At 35.6% G+C, this 19538-nt stretch overlaps 2 protein-coding genes across 3 annotated transcripts; both read left to right on the top strand.

Annotated features, from left to right (window-relative positions):
- The first annotated feature begins 338 nt into the window (after positions 1–338).
- LOC137009250 (gastrula zinc finger protein XlCGF57.1-like) lies at positions 339–7000 on the top strand. Of its 2 annotated transcripts, XM_067371317.1 has the most exons (3): positions 552–603; positions 2014–2105; positions 5002–7000. In XM_067371317.1, the coding sequence occupies exon 3, from the start codon at positions 5007–5009 to the stop codon at positions 5997–5999; it is 993 nt and encodes a 330-aa protein (XP_067227418.1). In that variant the 5' UTR covers positions 552–603; positions 2014–2105; positions 5002–5006; the 3' UTR covers positions 6000–7000. The 2 variants fall into 2 exon arrangements, with proteins under 2 accessions (XP_067227410.1, XP_067227418.1); XM_067371309.1 differs by lacking the exon at positions 2014–2105 and having other exon boundaries at positions 339–603.
- A 3659-nt stretch (positions 7001–10659) lies between these two features.
- Positions 10660–18270, top strand: LOC137009241 (gastrula zinc finger protein XlCGF57.1-like). Its single transcript, XM_067371298.1, has 2 exons — positions 10660–10867; positions 16248–18270. Exons 1-2 carry the CDS (start codon positions 10789–10791, stop codon positions 17327–17329), a joined length of 1161 nt encoding a protein of 386 aa, XP_067227399.1. The 5' UTR covers positions 10660–10788; the 3' UTR covers positions 17330–18270.
- Positions 18271–19538: the final 1268 nt, after the last annotated feature.

Raw genomic sequence — 19538 nt, 5'->3', positions numbered from 1 at the left:
GTGAAACTGTGGTAAAAATTCTGACCCATTTTAAAACATTTCAGAAAAATTCTTAGTCCTTTAAAAACTATAGTTGAAGAGACCCTGAGCATTTGTTTAAAACATTAATAGTGTAGAAAATTTGTATTTAATACTGTTTACCAAAAAGTGCCCAAATGTTGCTGACTTCACTCCATTTTAAATGCTGTATAACGTCAGATATTCTGCAAAAAAAGTTAGTCCCTCAACCCTTTATTTCCCCTCCTCTTCACACTCCAGTCCAATGGGTGGCGGTAAGACACATGCGTTGCCAACCACCATGAAACCTCAGAGGAAGAAGTTTAGTTTCAGAATGATCTCTGGCGTTGTGTTGTGATACTGACTACAAATTTTTAGAAATGTACTTTAAGTATATAGAAAGACACATGTTGAATCAGGTCAATAAATACCGGTAATATTCCCATCCTCATAGACGGTAGTAAGGTTTGAAGCAAGCAGGAATATCTGGAGGAGCATCAACTGAACTGAGATCTGCTGCTGTGAAGATGGTGTTTGTTAAAGAGGAGAGTGAGGAGGACATGAGTGAACCAGAACCCTGGAGAATAAAACACGAGGAACAAGGAGGTTGGTGTCTATTCTTCATTCATATTTAATAACGGCTGTCTTGAATTATTTAATGTAAAAACAAGGCGTTAATTAAGATTAAAAATGTCTTAAATCCACGTTTCAAAGGTTTTAAAAATCAACTGAACAGGCAGCGATATTCGCTCGTTACTTTTTGGAATGTAAAACTTTGTTGAACTCGGAGCTTGTACAGACTTTGTTTTTATGTTATCGTAATCTATTTGTGTGGGTAAAGGTTTAACCGTTTTACAGAAATCTTTCTGCGGTTTACTATGGCTTTTTTATGACAAACATTGAGAGCGCATTATGTAGCGCGAGAGCTCGCGTTTTTTTTCTTTGCTCGCCCACAACTGGACGCGCCAAATCATGCAAGAATAAAAGGTGACACACATTTGGTTTTTGACCACTGACAATGTGTACAATTTACTCATGGAGCCCCTTTAACATGTCCATATCCCTGGTATTGAACCATCGAGGGCCTTTAACCCTTAAACAGGCAAGAGTGGAAAATGATAAGCCAAAAATATTTTCATGATATTTTTTATATCATCTGAGCTTAAGTAAAACATATCCAAAAGAATTTTTGAAATATTTGATATATTTTGGATTTTATGAGTTGTGACTCCCAGGTCACGTTGCCTGATTAGGGTATAAAAAAAGGACCAAGTCATTAATCTGTTAACTGTTACTGGCCTACTTGCCACTGCATGCTTAAAACAATTATATCCTATACTTTACCTGATGTAATGTTGACAAATTATATATCATTCAAAAGCTTACAAACTCAAGATTCCTGTGAAAATCATTTTGAAATCGGACCTTGCTTTACCATAAAAATGGTACTTTAATTTCTTTTAGCAAGCTCCTCACCTAGTGGGTGGTGTCAGGTTTTGTATTACACAATTTATTTGAACTACTTTATAAAAAAAAAAATTCTAATCTTGACAAAACACATATCATTGGAAAGTTCTGAGTCTCACGGTCCCATCTGCCAACTGTTTTTTGATATTGAGACTGAAATGTATAAACTTGATACAGGAGAATGCATTAAAAAAACACCCAGTGGCTATTTTTGGTACAACACCTAAAAATCTCATGGGAAGTTACATTTTGTGATATTAAATTAAAATTTAGAACACAAATTGGTTAGACATATGACTTTGATTTGATAGTAATTTTAGAGTAAAAATTATTTTGTAAAATATATATTTTTAAAATAACTGTGTACTATTTAAATATATTGTACACAGTAATTTATTCCTGTGATGCAAAGCTGAATTTTCAGCATCATTACTCCAGTCTTCAGTGTCACATGATCCTTCAGAAATCATTCTAATATGATGATCTGCTGCTCAATAAACATTTCTGATTATTTTCAATGTTGAAAACAGTTGTGTACTTTTTTTTCAGGATTCCTTGATGAATAGAAAGTTCAAAAGAACAGCATTTATCTGAAATACAAAGCTTCTGTAACATTATACACTACCGTTCAAAAGTTTGGGGTCAGTAAGAATTTTTATTTTTTTGAAAAGAAATTAAAGAAATGAATACTTTTATTCAGCAAGGATGCATTAAATCAATCAAAAGTGGCATTAAAGACATTTATAATGTTACAAAAGATTAGATTTCAGATAAACACTGTTCTTTTGAACTTTCTATTCATCAAATAATCCTGAAAAAAATATTGTACACAAATATTTTGTAAAATTGTACACATTAAATGTTTATTGAGCAGCAGATCAACATATTAGAATGATTTCTGAAGGATCATGTGACACTGAAGACTGGAGTAAAGATGCTGAAAATTCAGCTTTGATTACAGGAATAAATTACTTTGTCAAATATATTCAAATAGAAAACAGTTATTTTAAATTGTGATAATATTTCACAATATTACTGTTTTTTACTGTATTTTTAATTAAATAAATGTAGCCTTGGTGAGCAGACGAAACTTCTTTAAAAAACATTAAAAATCTTAGTGGTTCCAAACTTTTTGACTGGACTGTAGAGTACATTTGATTTACAGTAAATATAATCATTTTTTGAAGTTACTTTTTCTTTTAAAAAAAAAAAAAACAAGACCAAACTTATGTCTAAAACATTCTTAAATTACAACCATTTAAATTTAGTGTAGTGTTACGTAAATTCTCAAAAAAGGGAGCAACAGTTTTTTTAATATGGTTACTATAGACTTTTCCACTCTTAGGGTTAATCCCTTTTTTATACCCTAAACAGGCAACATGACTCAGGAGTCACATACATTTCAAAACGTGCTAAATAACAACATAAACAACATATGACAATTTTTTTTTCTTCAGCACCCTAAGACAATGTTCAGAATTAATGTTAGCAGTAATATAATTTTTTTTCCAAAAGAAAAGTAAGTTTAATATATAATTATCTACTTCAAAATCTGAATGTTCTCCACCACTGGCAGCCATGTTGGATTTAGATCAGGCTTACTAATAGATCACTGAAAACTTGAAGCAAATCATGTGACCAGCATACTTGAGACAGACCAGGCATTGATAAATGATAAAAGGATTTAATAAAAAAATTGTTCTTATGCCCCAAAAAAGACAATAAAAACTATGTGACTCGTGAGTCACGTGGCCTGATTTAGGGTTAAAATGAAGATACCAAAATGAACATTTAAGAACCAGAATATAAAATTGTGGATTACTCCGTAAATATACATCTGTGATATGTAATATTTTGGCTTTCATTTATGTTTGTCTTTCTACATAAAAAATATTAATGAAATCAAAAATTTGAGCCTGGGACCTCTGGTTGATTTGACACGGTATGACCCAAAAGCACAACATTTTGTTGTTATTGTGAATTTACTTGTGTAAAAGTAGACTCTTCACAGATTCAAAAGATGTATTTCTCTTATCTGTATGACCAAAAATTGAGTATTTTAAGTGCAAGTGATCATACCGGTGCCTCCATGTTAGCTGTCATGTAAGTGCAGTACTATTCAGCTTTCACACTCCGCACAAACACTTGAACACATTTTTCTAAGTTAATATTAAATTGAGCAATGTAAAGTTGCTTCTACTTGCATGTTTCAGATGGTAAGCCATATTTGAGGTCATTAAATTATAGTCGAGAGTTTGTGTCCTGACCAATGTACTGTAATTACCACACAACTTGTTCAGTCTATCCACCTTATTCCTGACTAGCCTACTGCGTATTGAGTTATAGGTGGCACTTCCAGTTTGGGAAACTTCCATTCAAAAAGACTGAAATGAATATCAAACCATAAGGTTGCCCTACAAATAAAGCTTATCTGTCAGTTTGACTGAATGAGCTTTCAATTTTCCTTCATATTTTATTTTCAGACAACTCGATGCTTGGTATTTTAACGTGACGTTAACACAAGAATATATATGGCAAGAGCTCTTTCAGTCGCTGCGTTCTTTTCCTCATGATTATTTTCTTTTCCCTTTGCATTCTGCTGTAATAGTAGGAAAAAGGATGACATTCTTCTTTAAACACACTAACTATCAGATGTTTACATTTGATTCTTGACCATTAAAAATGGGTCAAATTTGGATGTGGCGTCACATTGGTGTCCCAATATCTATGAGATTGAACCATAAAATGAAGATTCCAAAAGAAAAGTTTATTGATAATAAGAATCTAGAAGGATATTAAGATATATTGGATACTTTAAGAGTTACAGGCATGACAACTTTAGAAAACTTTATGGCACTCAGACAGATAAAGCTTACATATACTGCACATTTGTGGTCTGTTCTCCCAATTTAAATGACAATATATCCCATTAATTCACTGGAATTCACTTAATTAGCAATATAATTTACTGGAATACACAGAGAGTCTCTTGTTTTTGTCCTCAAATCTTCACGTCTCTTTCCAGGTTTGTTTTCACAGGTAAATACAATTTATTATCTGTCAAAATGACGGAAATCACTTTGACATAGTATCAAGCAATGCTGAAGTTAATCAACATTTTTGATTAAGGCAATGCATGTTGCATAATACTACGGTGATATTTAACTTGTCCATTATTGCTGTGGAAAGAATTGTGCTTTTGGGATTATTCGTGGTCTTGATGTTTTTACTCTTTTATATGTCCTTTTAATGTTCAATGGTTGAAGGATGAGTGAATAATGTCATCTCATTGTAACAGATTGTTATAGAGTGACATTAACAACTACTGGCCTGGCATGAATAATACAGCATTTTTAGTTGTTTTTGTGGATCTGTTTGAACTGGGATCATTTTGAGAATGTTGTCTTCTGCATTTGAAACTTTTAAAAAGTGCAAAGGAAAAAACTTTCTGTTTTAAGTACATTGTTTTGTGTAAACATACCCCAATTTCCCAACTGTCCTAATTGGTTTTTGTCATTTTAATTTTTTTCATTTTAGGTCTGATGAAAGTGAAAGAGGAAAGAGAAGATCTGAATGAAGTGGAGGAGAAATATCAGCTTCAGAAAGCTCATGATGACACCGCTGAAGAAAAACCATTGAGTTGCTCCAAAACTGAAAACAGTTGCTCACAAAGCAGCATTCAAATAACAGAAGTCACAAGACCTTTCAGCTGCTCTCAGTGTAGAAAGACTTTCAAACATAAAAGAAGCCTTAAGACTCACATGATAATTCACACAGAAAAAAATCCTTTCACCTGCTCCCACTGTGGAAGGACATTTACAAAGAAATCACACCTTAATGATCATTTGGTATCTCACACTTCAGAAAAGCCTTTCATCTGCTCTCGGTGTGGAAAAACTTTCACACGTAAAGAAAGCCTTAAGAATCACATGTTAATTCATATTGGAAAAAGGCCTTTCACCTGCACTCAGTGTGGAAAGGGTTTTACATGTAAAGGACACCTTAAGAATCACATGCTAATTCATGCTGAAATAATGGCTTTCATCTGCTCTCACTGTGGAAAGAGTTTTACACAGAAAGCACACCTTAAGGAACATTTGGTAACTCACACTTCAGGAAACGCTTTCAGCTGCTCTCAGTGTGAAAACACTTTCAAACATAAAGGAAGCCTTAAGATACACATGTTAATTCATGCTGGAAACAAGCCTTTCATCTGCTTTCACTGTGGAAAGAACTTTACACAGAAAGGACACCTTAAGGATCATTTGGTATCTCACACTTCTGAAAAGCCTTTCCGCTGCTCTCAGTGTGGAAAGACTTTCACACGTAAGGCAAACCTTAAGCATCACATTTTAATTCATGCTGGAATAAAGCCTTTCACCTGCTCTCAGTGTGGAAAGAGTTTTACACAGAACTCACACCTTAAGTATCATTTGTTTATTCACACTTCAGAAAAGCCATTTACTTGTTCTCAATGTGGAAAGACTTTCACATGTAAAAGAAGCCTTAAGAAGCACATGTTGATTCATACTTGAAAAAGGCCTTGTACCTGCCCTCAGCGTGGCTTTTACACATCAAGGAAGAACATTTCACCTGCTCTCAATGTGGAAAGACATGAGAATTCACACTGAAGAGATGTCTTACACATGTCACTCAGATCTCATCATTTTCATCTTTGCTTTATTTTTTGCAAAGCATTATTTTGTATATTTTCTGTTACAATAGAGACATCGTCTTTTGCTTTGATTCATTGTACATTTTGTGGGCAGAGCAATGGAAGGAGGGATGGGCTTGTTTGTTTGGTTGATTTCAAGTGTTCTCAGAAATCACTTACTGAACCTATAACTGTGATTATTGCAGTAAAAAAATTGCTTTGGTATCAAGAAACACCAGAAACTTCAGATTTCTAAGGGTTTACTCTTTTAAAAGGCAAATATGACTGAAATACAAAGAATTGGCATCTTTTTAGATGTACATTTTCTTTAATAATCTTGACTTTGTCACTGAGGAAAACATACATTAAGTTGATTCTGGATAATATGATTTTAGGATAACACTTTTAATGGTAGACCTGAATATCAAGGTGGAAACTACCTTCAAGTCTGATTCTGTCGTTATCATTTTGTTTTGACATTTTTGGCTTTCATGATTGACATTGATAAATTGACATCGCCAAATACTGGCCTTCCATGAATAATACTTTTTTTTGTTGTTTTTTGTAAGATTATGAAAAAATAATTAAAGGTTTCAAATGATAAACTTTCATGTCAATGAAATCACTGGTCCGATCGGGACTGTGACAGTTCTGTTAACAAGCGTTGTATGGGCTCTCTCTTTCTCTCAGCCAAGTGATATTGTGTAAATATGTCACTAATTTACTTGCAATGTAGAGAGTTGAAGAAAATGGGAACTTGTAGTGTTATGTACTGTGAGGAGGTACAATTTGTTTTTTCCAGAATTTTCTGTTCACTATATATGACTTCACAATAAGAAATGTGTAAAGATAGACATGCATATGTGATTTTTCAGTTTACATGCAACAAATTGCTACACAAATAAATGTACTGTGTATATATACAAATGTGCATATTCTTTCTTTGTGTACTATAGCATTGACTTTTCTGAGTAAACTTTTACCATTGAAATCTCCCAGCCAGCACAGCCATGTGGGGCCAAATGGGTTTCACCTGAGCTATCTAACTGGGGCCCAGAGAGTTTTTACCTCAGGTTCCATGCAGGTCCCAAATAGATTTGATATTCCTCTCATTAATTCCCTATAGTGGCTAATAAATTCACAGAAAAACATTCACAGAAAACACATTGACAAATTAGGTTTGATAGACTAAACACGTAATATGCATGTGCATGACATCAGCGTTTTCACAGATTCACATTTTTGCATTTTACAGAGATGACAGTGGTAGAACGTTTCCGAAAACGTGTACTTTGAAACCCGTTTTCATTTTCAGGCCACCAAAATGCCTTTGTCGTGCAATCAGTGTTGGATTTAATAAGATTATTCATTGATTAATTGAGGGATGATTGAGCATGAGTAATGATGCATGGGCCCGTTTCAATAAGGAGGTTCAACCAGCTCTGATTTAAAACTTAAACCCTGAGTTCACTTAGTCTGAGATGGGAAACTCTTGAATTTTCAGTTTCAGAACAGCTGAATTGAGTTCAATCGACCCAGAGTAGGTTGACTCTCAAGTCAAGTCAAGCCATCTTCATTTATATAGTGCTTTTCACAATACATATTGTTTTAAAGCAACTTCACAGTGACAATATGAAAATTCTTATCGAGCTAAAGTTGTTTTTTGATTGAATCACTTCCGTTGTAAAAATTGTTAATTATTACTTTAGGAGGCACTTAAACAACACCTTTCCCACTGAAAACCGAATATTCTTAATGCATTCTTGCCGTTCATTTGTGTGTTTAGTTTATAGATTTGTGTGTTTGAGTGTGTATGTGTGCAGAAGCTTGGTCTTTTTTTGAAAAAAAAGTTATATTTGCCAAATTACTTTACTGGTCCGCATAATACAGAAAAATTAGTTGTGTCCATGGATCTATACAAACTGGAATAATTTTGATAACATTTAATATATACATAGGGAAAGGGAAATGGGCCTTCGTGGGGGTTAGTTTAGTTGAAACGTCAGGGCTGCGTTATCATCATGTCTAGATGCAGGTCCTTCATCTCATCTGGATACATCCTGGATCTGGCAGGCTGCGGCAAACCTCGGGATAAACAGAGAGATTAATACTAGCCTAGACACCATCCTTCTTATGATGTAGCGAGTACATCAGGTGCACAGCGACTATGAAACGGCATGATCAATGGAGCTCCGATATTACGATTCACCATGGCAACAGCACCCAACAAAAAGACGTCTGCATACTTCGGAGTCAATGCAAGTTTAATTCTTGTCACTATTATAATATCAGAGGTGAAAACTGGCAGAATGGTAGGTTATTGAACTAATATTCATTTTCATGGTATCCCACAGGTAAAAATAAAATAATTTAAGTGCATTTTTCTTACTTTGCAAATTATATGCCAATGCTATTATATTTTACCTGCATTGATATGTACATATTTGCTTTAATATTTTTTAATAATTTATAACATTTAATGGAGTTCTAACAATGCCCCTTAGCTGTTATAAATTTACTGTAAACCACGGCTTCTTGGCCAGCAATCCACCATCATATCCCTTTGTTGACTTAGTTCAAGCTATCCATCATGCACTTCAACCACCCATCACCACTTTTTCACCATCTGCTTCTGCCAGTCTCATGGTATGACCTAAATAACATACTCAGGTGAGGCGCTCTCTTCTTTGAAATGCAGCCACAGCTGTTTGCCAATGACAGAGCGAAGATCGCATACAGTAAATCTCACTTTTGATAGGATGTGCACTGCATGGCATGTGTCACGTGGGACGCGAACGGACCTGATACTAACTCGCTGACAGCATTCTCTGTGCATTTCAAAGAGGTCAAATGCCAGTTCAATCTCAGTGCTTGACCAGCTTTACCAGCTTTGTCAAGGAAGCTCTCCAGTTCCTCACTCAAGCTGCCGTCAGTTGGTGGAATGAGACTGTGCTGATCACCGCATTTCATTAGTGCTTTAATCCCAACATCTGTCAACAAATGGAGATCTATGACATTGTGATTGGATTAGAGAACTTTATTCTAAGTTCTACAACAGAATCCACAACTGCTTTTGCTTATGGTGCAGAGGGACAGCCCTTTCCAACCTGTCCAGTTAGACCACCACACCCAGCGGTAAGTACTATCCATATCCCACCTTCAATTTCCTCTCTTGTACGTTCTGATGTTATTCTGATGACTCCTCTTCAATCTATTTCAGCAAAAGCCATCATAGACTCTGGATCTGCCGGCAAATTCATATCACTTAACCTGCTACGCAAGCTCCATCTTCATAAGAAACTCTGTTCTCATGTTCTCCATGTTCAGTCGATCTTGAGAAAACCACTGGGCTGTGGTTACATCTGTCACTGCACCCCCACCATGACACTTCATGTTGGATGCCTGCATCAAGAAAAAAAGTATTGTTCATGGTGCTGGAGGGTTCAAACTCTGACATCATCCTGGGATTCCCGTGGATGCTGCAACACTCTCCTCTTGTCTGCCGGAACCACAGAGACTGGAGAGTCCAGCGGAACACCAGACTATTGAGAGTCCAGCAACCACAGAGTTATACCTCGAATACCGGGTATTCCAGGATGTCTTCAGCAAGCAGCTAGTTTATAAGCAACTTATAAACGGTCAAGTCCAGTAGCCTACCCTCTTCTTCTGGTCCCAACAGCCCTTTTACATGGAGCTTGCATTTTCACGAAGTTGGACTTGTGGAGCGCCTATAACCTTGTCCATATACATGAGGGGGATGAATGGAAAACAGCATTCGTCACATCACTATCGTTATCACCCTCAATCATAATGTAGCATTGAGCCCCAGTGCAACAGTTGATGGACCACGAAGGTCCACGAAGATCAAGATAAGAGTAGTCGTACTTCAAATAGTCAAGAAACTTTAATAAAAATAGTAAAAACATGACAAAATGACAACTAATGATGGCGGGAACATAGGAACAATAACACTGGCAAACTACGTCCATAATTAAAGAGAAACAAAGCCAAAACATAACACCTGACCATCTGTGGTTTAAATAAAAATTCTGATCCAATTGTGATCCATTTTAAAACATTTCAGAAGAATTCTTATTCCTTCAAAAACATAGTTGGAGATAAAAGACAACAAAAGTGTCCCTATTTTGCTGACTTCATCCCTGTTTAAATGCTGTAACGTCAGTCATTCTGCAAAATGTAGTTCATGATTATGAAAAGTTAAACATAATTAAACATTGGGGAACATTTTGTGATTTTCACTGAAATATTTGACTGGAATAAATTTTGAATCTCTCGTTTCTCTTTTCTTCTCCTCACTCAAGCCTGTAGGCTAATGATATAACTCCAATACTCATAGGATAGGCTATATAATTTTAGCAAATTTCAAAGTCCTTTTAATTTCTTTGCATTTTTTTTTTTTTTCAAAGGAAAAAAGTTTTCCCCCATATTATTTCTCCTCTCTTCACACTCCAGTCCAGTGGGTGGCGGTAAGACACATGCGTGTGTTTACCAACCACCATTAAACCTCAGAGGAAGAAGATTAGTTTCTGGAGTTATGTTGTGGTACTTGCTTAATGCAAACTAAATACATTTTGAATAAGGTCAATAAATATCTGTAATATTCCCATTCCGGAGGAGTATCAACAGAACTGAGATCTGCTGCTGTGAAGATGGTGTTTGTTAAAGAGGAGAGTGAGGAGGACATGAGTGAACCAGAACCCTGGAGAATAAAACACGAGGAACAAGGAGGTTGGTGTCTATTCTTCATTCATATTTAATAACTGTAGCGGTACGTTAAGCTAAGCATTAAATTAATTAAAATATCTGAAATCCACGTTTCAAATGTCTTAACAATGCAACTGAACAGGCAGTGATACTATTTAGATTTTATTTTCACTCGTTGCTTTTTGGAATAATTTTGTTGAACTCGGAGCGTGTGCGACTCATCATACAGACTTTGTTTTTATGTTTTCGTAATCCATTTGTGTGGGCAAAAGTTTACCTGTTTACAGAAGCCTTCCTGCGGTTTTCTATGGAGTTAATTTTAATGACAAATATCGAGAGCGCATGATTGTAGCGTGAGGGCAGAAAACTGGACGCGCGCATTCCACTGTATGCAGTGCTCTCTTATGAACTGCTTCTCCTCTCTCTCAGATATTGTGTGCGCTTAAACTGTGTCCTGTGCACTCGTGAATCTCTCCGTGTTCTTGCACTAGAAATTAATTATCTTTTCTGAATTATCTTTTCAACGTTGTCGAATTATCTTTTCAACGTTGTTTTTAACCAATCAGAATAAACTTCCACGATGAAAATGATATTAAATATTCTGATTTAAAGGGTTAGTTCACCCAAAAGTGAAAATTTTGTCATTTATTACTCACCCTCATGTCGTTCTACACCCGTAAGACCTTCGGTCATCTCTGGAACAAAAATTTTGATATTTTTTGTATGTCTTGCAGATGTACAAAAAATATCAATTTGTGTTCCAGAGATGTTTAGAATGTGTAAAACTTTGTATGTTTTACATACATTCTAAATCATAAACATCTTAAAGACATCTTCTAAACGTCTATTTGACATCTGACAGGAAACGTCTATAGACGTATTTCAGATGAGCATAGCACACGTACGTCTGCAAGACGTCTGTTAAAGATCACTTCATCTGGAAAGCATCTGCTGTTTACAAACATCTAATAGACGTCTTTAAGATGTCAGTTTTACATACATTCTAAATCATAAACATCTTAAAGACGTCTTCTAAACGTCTATTTGACATCTGACAGGATACGTCCTAGACGTATTCCAGATGAGCAAACACCCTAAATAATACGTCTTCCAGACGTAAACACGCACATCAAATAGACGTCTCTGAGATGTACGTGTGCTATCAGGGCAAACACCCTAAATAATACGTCTTCCAGACGTAAACACACACACATCAAATAGACGTCTCCGAGATGTACGTGTGCTATCAGGGGAGTCGCGTGTCAAACCGCCAAACTGCTGAAATCACGTGGCCCTCAGAACAGCTGATTCGACACGCTGATTCATTATGCTCCGAAGCTTCATGAAGCAGTGTTTTAAAATCGGCCATCACTATATAAGTCGTTATTTTATTTCATTTTTTTTTGGATGTGGCTAACTGCTCTTATAAAAGCACATGATCACACACACATAGCCTACCTGGTCTTTTTCTGTCAAATATTCACTAAGGGTTTCTAAGAGTCACTGCAGCTCGATTGTCAATGTTGTCATATTGTTGACACCATCGGAGAGCAAGCTCCCGAGTGCTTTTGAAAAGAGGAGAAAGTGGCGCCGCCAGCGTTTTACACAGGCTTTTTAGACGCAACATATGAAGAGCTTTTAAATCAATCAGGAATGGTTTCATTATCTCAGGTGGATAAAAAAGTGTAAGAGGCTAAAAATAATAAAAAACAAAAATGTGTCACCAAATATACTTGGGGAGCTGTTAATACACCTTAATACACTGTGAAACAATATGTTGTTTACAGATAAATCATTCAGAGGGGTTTGACCTGTAATGTTTGAACATTGTGATGCAGTTAGACTAGCTTATTTATCAATCATCCAAGCGGCCCATTCTGAACCATTTCTAAGATACATTTGATTAATAATATTAAATAGAAATTAAATATCCGTCTTTGATTGTCAAAAGAATTCCAGTTGCAGTTCTTTCTCAGCCAATAAGATTCCATGTAGCATTTTCATCGGTCAGTCGGAAGTCTGATTGGTTAATAACTTTTGCCAACATTTAATCCAGAAGCGAAGATAATTAATTTCTAGTGCAAGAACACAGAGAGTTGTGTGAGTGCGCATGACAGTTTGAGCACACAAATATCTGAGTGAGAGGATTTGTAACAAAGGAAGGTTGACTTTCGTAGTTTGCATACGGTCCTCCACATTAAGCTAGATATTTGAACTTGTAAAGTTTTAAATATGGATATATTTCTTACAAAAACTCATTGCTTCCCTTCAAAAGGCCTTTATTAACCAATATGGATTACTTGGATTATGGATGTCACAAAATTATAAAATTAAATATGAGTTGGATATAGACTTGTGCCGATATTCGGTAATGCGATATATCACGATAATGAAAATGCACGGTGTAACGAATGTGTAGCGGTTATTAATCAATTTATGGATGAAATATGAATATAATAATTCATAAGGTTATGAATAAATTATGATTCATATATCGACCCAATGGGGAATTAAACATATATTGTGAATCAATTACAACGAATTATAATCAATTACATATATGATTAGTTCTGGTTTAATAATTATTTAGAGAAACTGTTCGTTTGTCCAGCAAACTAAGTCCCTCACAGAATATTATAAACGGAGTTATTCTCTGGCCATGAAAATAACTAAAGCATAAAGCGATCGAAAAAACGTTAAAGTGACTTGGTCTTCAGTTGGAAGAACAACAGAACAATCGAGCATGAATTAAGTGTTTTAATATATGCAGCTACGAATACAGAGGTTATACATCTAAATATATATACAAGAAAATACATATATATACACGAGAATGAAAATGAAGAAAAGACAGGGAAAGAAAGATGATCAAAGAATGGCAAATTACACAGTTAAACCCTTTTGAGAGAGCCAGCACAGAAATCAGTTTAGACAAATTTAAGGTAAATGATAATACTTGCTTATTGGTTCAAGTCCGTGAGTAGCAGTTTCAACGCGCTTGGCTTGGTCCTTTCCGAGAGGGTTTCTCCGGCGGGGTTTTCAAAAGAGGTTTAAACTTAAGTAACTTAACCGAAGAGAGAGAGAGAGAAAGGAAGTGGTCCTCCCGAGCTGCGCGCGTGGTTGGGAAGCGCGGTCACCTGAGGCGTCCGGGGAGACGTGCACGAGACGATCGGGAGGTCACCGGGAGAACCCAGAAAAGGTGTGTGTTGTTGTTTTTATGGAAACCCAAACTAACACACCTCCTGAATTGTAGCGGCCAATAGATGCGCAGCACTATCTGGCGGGCAAAGTTCCTTGGTTTGGCCTCCTAGATGAATTTGCATACTTAGTGGCCATCAGACCGGATTTCGAGATCGAGTGCTTTCTTCACAGTATCATTAAACACATAGAAAAATGCATATGTCAGCCATGTGACCCACCTCAGTAAATAGCTCGAGTCCGGAGCTTTACGGAGAGACCAAACTCGCCAGATTAGAAAGGCATAGACAAGAAGTTATGGTTTACAGACAAAATAATATCGTTAAAATGCACACTAGCACAAATACACTAATTTAAACACTAGGAAACATGCATAGGCCCTAAAATATATGAAATATATATTTCAGCATAGTGGTAGGATATATATACAGTTAAAAATTTATGTTTGTGTGTTTCTGTATGTGTGTCTGTGTGTGTGTTTTTGTGTGTGCCAGTGTGTGTGGGTGCTGGAATGTGGATCTGGCCCATAGTCCACATGAGGGGCCCCTTTGATGTCCTAAGAGCAAGGAAATTGGGCCTGCTGTGTTACCTCGGAGGGCAACAAAGGTGTCAAGTGGGCTCATCTTTAGTAGACTGTTCGGAGCCGATTTAGTGATTAAGAAACAAAGTTCATCAGGTTAAAAGCATTCTGAAAACTCCAAAGTTTATTGACTCTGAACGGATCCATCCAGACGTTACAACGGTATTGTTATCATGGGCACATCAAAATACCATAACAATTTATTACCAATTATTACAATATTTATAATGCATTTAAGAATACTTTCCCCATCAACCGTATAAATTGCACAACACCACTGTATTCTGCATCAAAGGGACACGCGCTCTGATGTAAACAAGCCCAGTGTGCATGAGAAGCACATGGCGGAAAGGAGACGCGCTGAATGAAAGTGCACGTTCACTCTCTGACAGCAGAGTTCACTGATCGAACAGCAGAAATGCAGCGGTTACCCCGGAAACCTCATAAACAAAGCAACTGCACTAGTGAAGTTTTAAAAATGCTTCAATATCCATTCATTTTTTTGTAATCTCAATGTTGTTCATCACAGCACCAAATACTTAATGACTTAATAGGCTATTTATTTTCAAACTTAAACATTTTTATATTTTAATCTGGACTACAACATGCCCTAATGATTAGAAATGTTCTGATTATTTGTTATTGTTCAGTAAAACTTTGAGACATATGGTTTCTTTAGTTAAATATGTTAATTCATTATTACCAAACTGACAATGAAAAATACTTATAAAGCATTAATTATTCTTAGTTAATGTTAACTTCTTAGTTACTGTTTAATAACTTTACTAAAATCAAAAGAACTTATTTAATGGACCTGAGATAAAACTAACAATGATCAGTTGTTTTTCTTAACTAACATTAACAAAAAACAAACAAACAAACAAAAGAAAAAACACAATACTTTCTGTAACAAATGTAGCTATTGCTCAATCTTAGTTAATGCATTAAATAACGAGACCTTACTGTGAAGTGTTACCTGTTGTTCTTTATAGCCTGATTCTTTTGCACTTTAATCTATTTGAAAATTTTACTTTATATATTTTTTGTGTATTGTATTATTGTATTTAAACATTCTGAGCTGTTATACTATGACAACACTTTTTTTGCAACTTATTTCAATATTGTGATAATACCATATACCATGATAAAAGCTTCAGCAATTAATCGCAACATGAAAATTTGATACCGTCACATGCCTAGTTAGATATTGATCTAGGTGTTGGGCCAATGCAAGCCGATGCATATAGCCATCTCCGAAAGAAATACAGTATGGTTTGCCTGAAGGAAGATATACACCTCGGATGGCTTGAGGGTGAGTAAATCATAGGAAAAATTTTATTTTTGGGCGAACTATCCCTTTAAGTGTTGAGGTGCACAGTGTTTCTTTACAGGGTGACATGACCAACTACTGGCTTGACATGGATATTACAGCATTTTTAGCTGTTTTTTTGCAGATCTGTGTGAACAGGATCATTTTGACAGTGTTGTCATCTGTACTTGAAACTTTTCAAGAACACAAAGGAAAAAATCTCAATTTTTAGTACATTGTTGTGTAAACATACCCTAATTTCCTTTTATTTTCCAATTGTCTCAATTGATTTTCATATTTTTTTGTTTTTATTTTAGGCCTGGTGAATGTGAAAGAGGAAAGAGAAGATCTGAATGAAGTGGAGGAGAAATATCAGCTTCAGAAAGCTCATGATGACACCACTGAAGAAAACTCATTGAGTTGCTCCAAAACTGAAAACAGTTGCTCACAAAGCAGCATTCAAATAACAGAAGTCACACAACCTTTCAGCTGCTCTCAGTGTGGAAAGACTTTCAAACGTAAAGGAAGCCTCTCGACTCACATGTTACTTCATTCTGGAAAAAAGCCTTTCACCTGCTCCCAGTGTGGAAAGAGTTTTAAAAAGAAAGCACACCTTAAATATCATTTGGTATCTCACACTTCAGAAAAGCCTTTCAGCTGCTCTCAGTGTGGAAACACTTTCACATGTAAAGACAACCTTAACAGTCACTTGTTAATTCATGCTGGAATAAAGCCTTTCATCTGCTCTCAGTGTGGAAAGAGTTTTACACAGAAATCAAACCTTAATAATCATTTGGTATCTCACTCTTCAGAAAGGCCTTTTACCTGCTCTCAGTGTGGAAGCACTTTCACACGTAAACGAAGCCTTAAGAATCACATGTTCATTCATGCTGAAATAAAGCCTTTCATCTGTTCTCAGTGTGGAAACTCTTTCACATGTAAACAAAGCCTTAGGACTCACATGTTAATTCATACCGGAATAAAGCCTTTCACCTGCACTCACTGTGGAAAGAGTTTTACAAAAAAAGGACACCTTAAGGATCATTTGTTAACTCACACTTCAGAAAAGCCTTTTACCTGCTCTCAATGTGGAAACACTTTCAAACGTAAAGAAAGCCTTAAGAATCACATGTTGATTCATGCTGGAATAAAGCCTTTCAGCTGCAGTCATTGTGGAAAGAGTTTTACACAGAAAGGACACCTTAAGGGTCATTTGATAATTCACTCTTCAGAAAAGCCTTTCACCTGCCCTCAATGTGGAAACACTTTCACACGTAAAAGAAGCCTGAAGAAGCACTTGTTGAATCATATTGGAATAAAGCCTTTCACCTGTTCTCAGTGTGGAAAGCAATTTACTCAGAAAGTAAGCCTTAAGAAGCACATGTTAATTCACACTTGAAAAAAGGCCTTATACCTGCTCTCAGTGTGGAAACTTTCACACATAAAGGAAACATTTTCCCTGCTCTCAATGTGAAATGACATGAGAATTCACACTGAAGAGATGTCTTACACATCTTACACGTCATTCGTGTGAGGAGAATTAAATTGTAAATTGGACTAAACAGCACAACACTTGTAGCCAATCAGCAGCAGTAGGGGGCGTGTCCATTCATGATGGGGGAGGAGAGAGAGAGAAAGAGGGGGAATATCACTGGGAAAAGAAGGGTTATTATCACACAATAGCTTTTTAACAGAATCAAGATATGTTGTTGTAATGTTAGCTATAGTAAAAGGACAGTTTTGAGTGTCATTTTTTTTTTTTTTGTCAGGAGCTGTTGTGCTGCTGGCAACAATAAACTCTTGCTTGTGTTTACTCTTGTGAACTGTATGATTGTGTACTGCTATTTTTTTTTGTTCTTCCTTGTTCTTTTTCATCTTAGCTTTATTTTATGATAGAGACATTGACTCTTCCATTCGGTGTACGTACATTTTGGGGGCGGAGCGATGGAGTGAGGGGTGTGTTTGTTTGTTTGGGTTGATTTCAGATATCAACAGTGTTTCTCAGAAATCACTTACTGCCTGCACCTTTAAGGCTCCGATATACTTCAAACAAAATCGAAGAACGAATTGATGTGACGTCATTTCGAACAAAATCAGGCCAAAACAAAGTTAGTTTTGTGTTCTTTTTGGAAGCTCGCCAAAGCGAACTTTCAGGAAAAGTTTGCTTCAGCTGCAAAACACCTTCGTACAACCATTGGTCAGTAACGATAACGTAATAGGAGGTGTGCGCTGAGGCTCCGCCTTCACTCGTGTGGAACTAATCTCTGACTCACTTGATCAGTTGAGTTCGTCGAGGTAAGATAAAAACATGGTAAAAACAGCGGACATGAACACGCTGGATAGCCGCTTTAAAATACAAAATGAAGTGTGCTTCTGATGAAATGAGGCACTTTCATTGTTTTTACTGTAAAGTAGCTGTAATCTATTGAATAAACATCTATTCTAATATGCTATATAAATAAATGTGACGTGACTGGAGTGCTACCCAGCAAACACAATAACGTTGTAAAAACGTTTTTTTCACGTTGTGAAAAGGTCGTGATAACGTTTTAATCGGACGTATTTAATACGACAGATGTCGGGTTTTTTTTACGTTATAAATACGTTTTTTCACAACATTGCAGAAAAGTCTTTATAACGTTTTTATCACGTCTGAATGTCTCCTTGCAACGTTTTAAAAACGTACTTGACACGTCCAAACTAGTACTTCATATGCTGCCATCAAAATGTTTTTTTTAGTGTTATCTTTCCAGATAAAATGACTAAAACCATATAAAACAAATATATAAAACATAAATGTATGGTAAGATAAATACATTAAGTGGTGTATTTTATATTTCTTTATAATTCATCATAAGCTATTATGTCAGTTTACAACATTTCTGTAAATCTGAATATTCAACAGAACTTTTTTTACATTGCACTACCTTACCTGTAGAGCAGACCTCTGGTTGTTGTCCATTGTATAAGCCTACATTAACATATATGTAGGCCTAATAATTTATACTACACACAAATTTTGTCACTCATATTTATTCACAAAATGTAAAAAAAGTAACATGATATGGAAAAAAAGGTAAATATGTAAATAAATAAAACACATGAAAATTATGCCATTACTGGCGAATTTAAATATGGGGTCATTAACAAATTCCAAGAAATTTCAGAGGACAGATGTTTTTACAGAAGAAAAAAACATTTAATTTGTAAATTGTAAAGTATTTCATTTTAAATAGATACAAATTATTTTATTGCGATTATAATAATTATATTTTAATCACTTGTTTGCAGTAAAACTAATGCTTATATTTTAAGGATTTTTTCAACACAAATTACAAATATATAGGCATCGGAACTTAAATAATATATATTAAATAAGAAGTTTATTGTTCAATAAATACCTGATTTTGAGAAACTATGTTAGCGATTTCTCGATTTTTCAGCGCTTTCATTGCAGGTTACATTGTTATGCCAGTAGGTGGCAGCTAGGAGCTGTCTTAATGACATAGTAAACCCAAAAATGAAAATTATGTCAATATTATTACTCACCCTTGTGCTGTTCTACAATATTAAGACCCAATACTAATATTAGTAGGCCCGCTGTACTG

The sequence above is a fragment of the Chanodichthys erythropterus genome, chromosome 3 (genome assembly GCF_024489055.1).
Source record: "Chanodichthys erythropterus isolate Z2021 chromosome 3, ASM2448905v1, whole genome shotgun sequence".
In the NCBI taxonomy this organism is placed as follows: domain Eukaryota; kingdom Metazoa; phylum Chordata; class Actinopteri; order Cypriniformes; family Xenocyprididae; genus Chanodichthys; species Chanodichthys erythropterus.
The sequence above is the reverse complement of the archived record's forward strand: the minus strand, read 5'-3'. Positions and strand labels throughout refer to the sequence as shown.

Coding starts and splice junctions, on each gene's coding strand:
- LOC137009250 (XM_067371309.1), top strand. CDS start 525: ATGGTGTTTGTTAAAGAGGAGAGTGAGGAGGACATGAGTGAACCAGAA. Junction 604..5,001: donor AAAACACGAGGAACAAGGAG/GTTGGTGTCTAT, acceptor TTTTCATTTTAG/GTCTGATGAAAGTGAAAGAG.
- LOC137009241 (XM_067371298.1), top strand. CDS start 10,789: ATGGTGTTTGTTAAAGAGGAGAGTGAGGAGGACATGAGTGAACCAGAA. Junction 10,868..16,247: donor AAAACACGAGGAACAAGGAG/GTTGGTGTCTAT, acceptor TTTTTATTTTAG/GCCTGGTGAATGTGAAAGAG.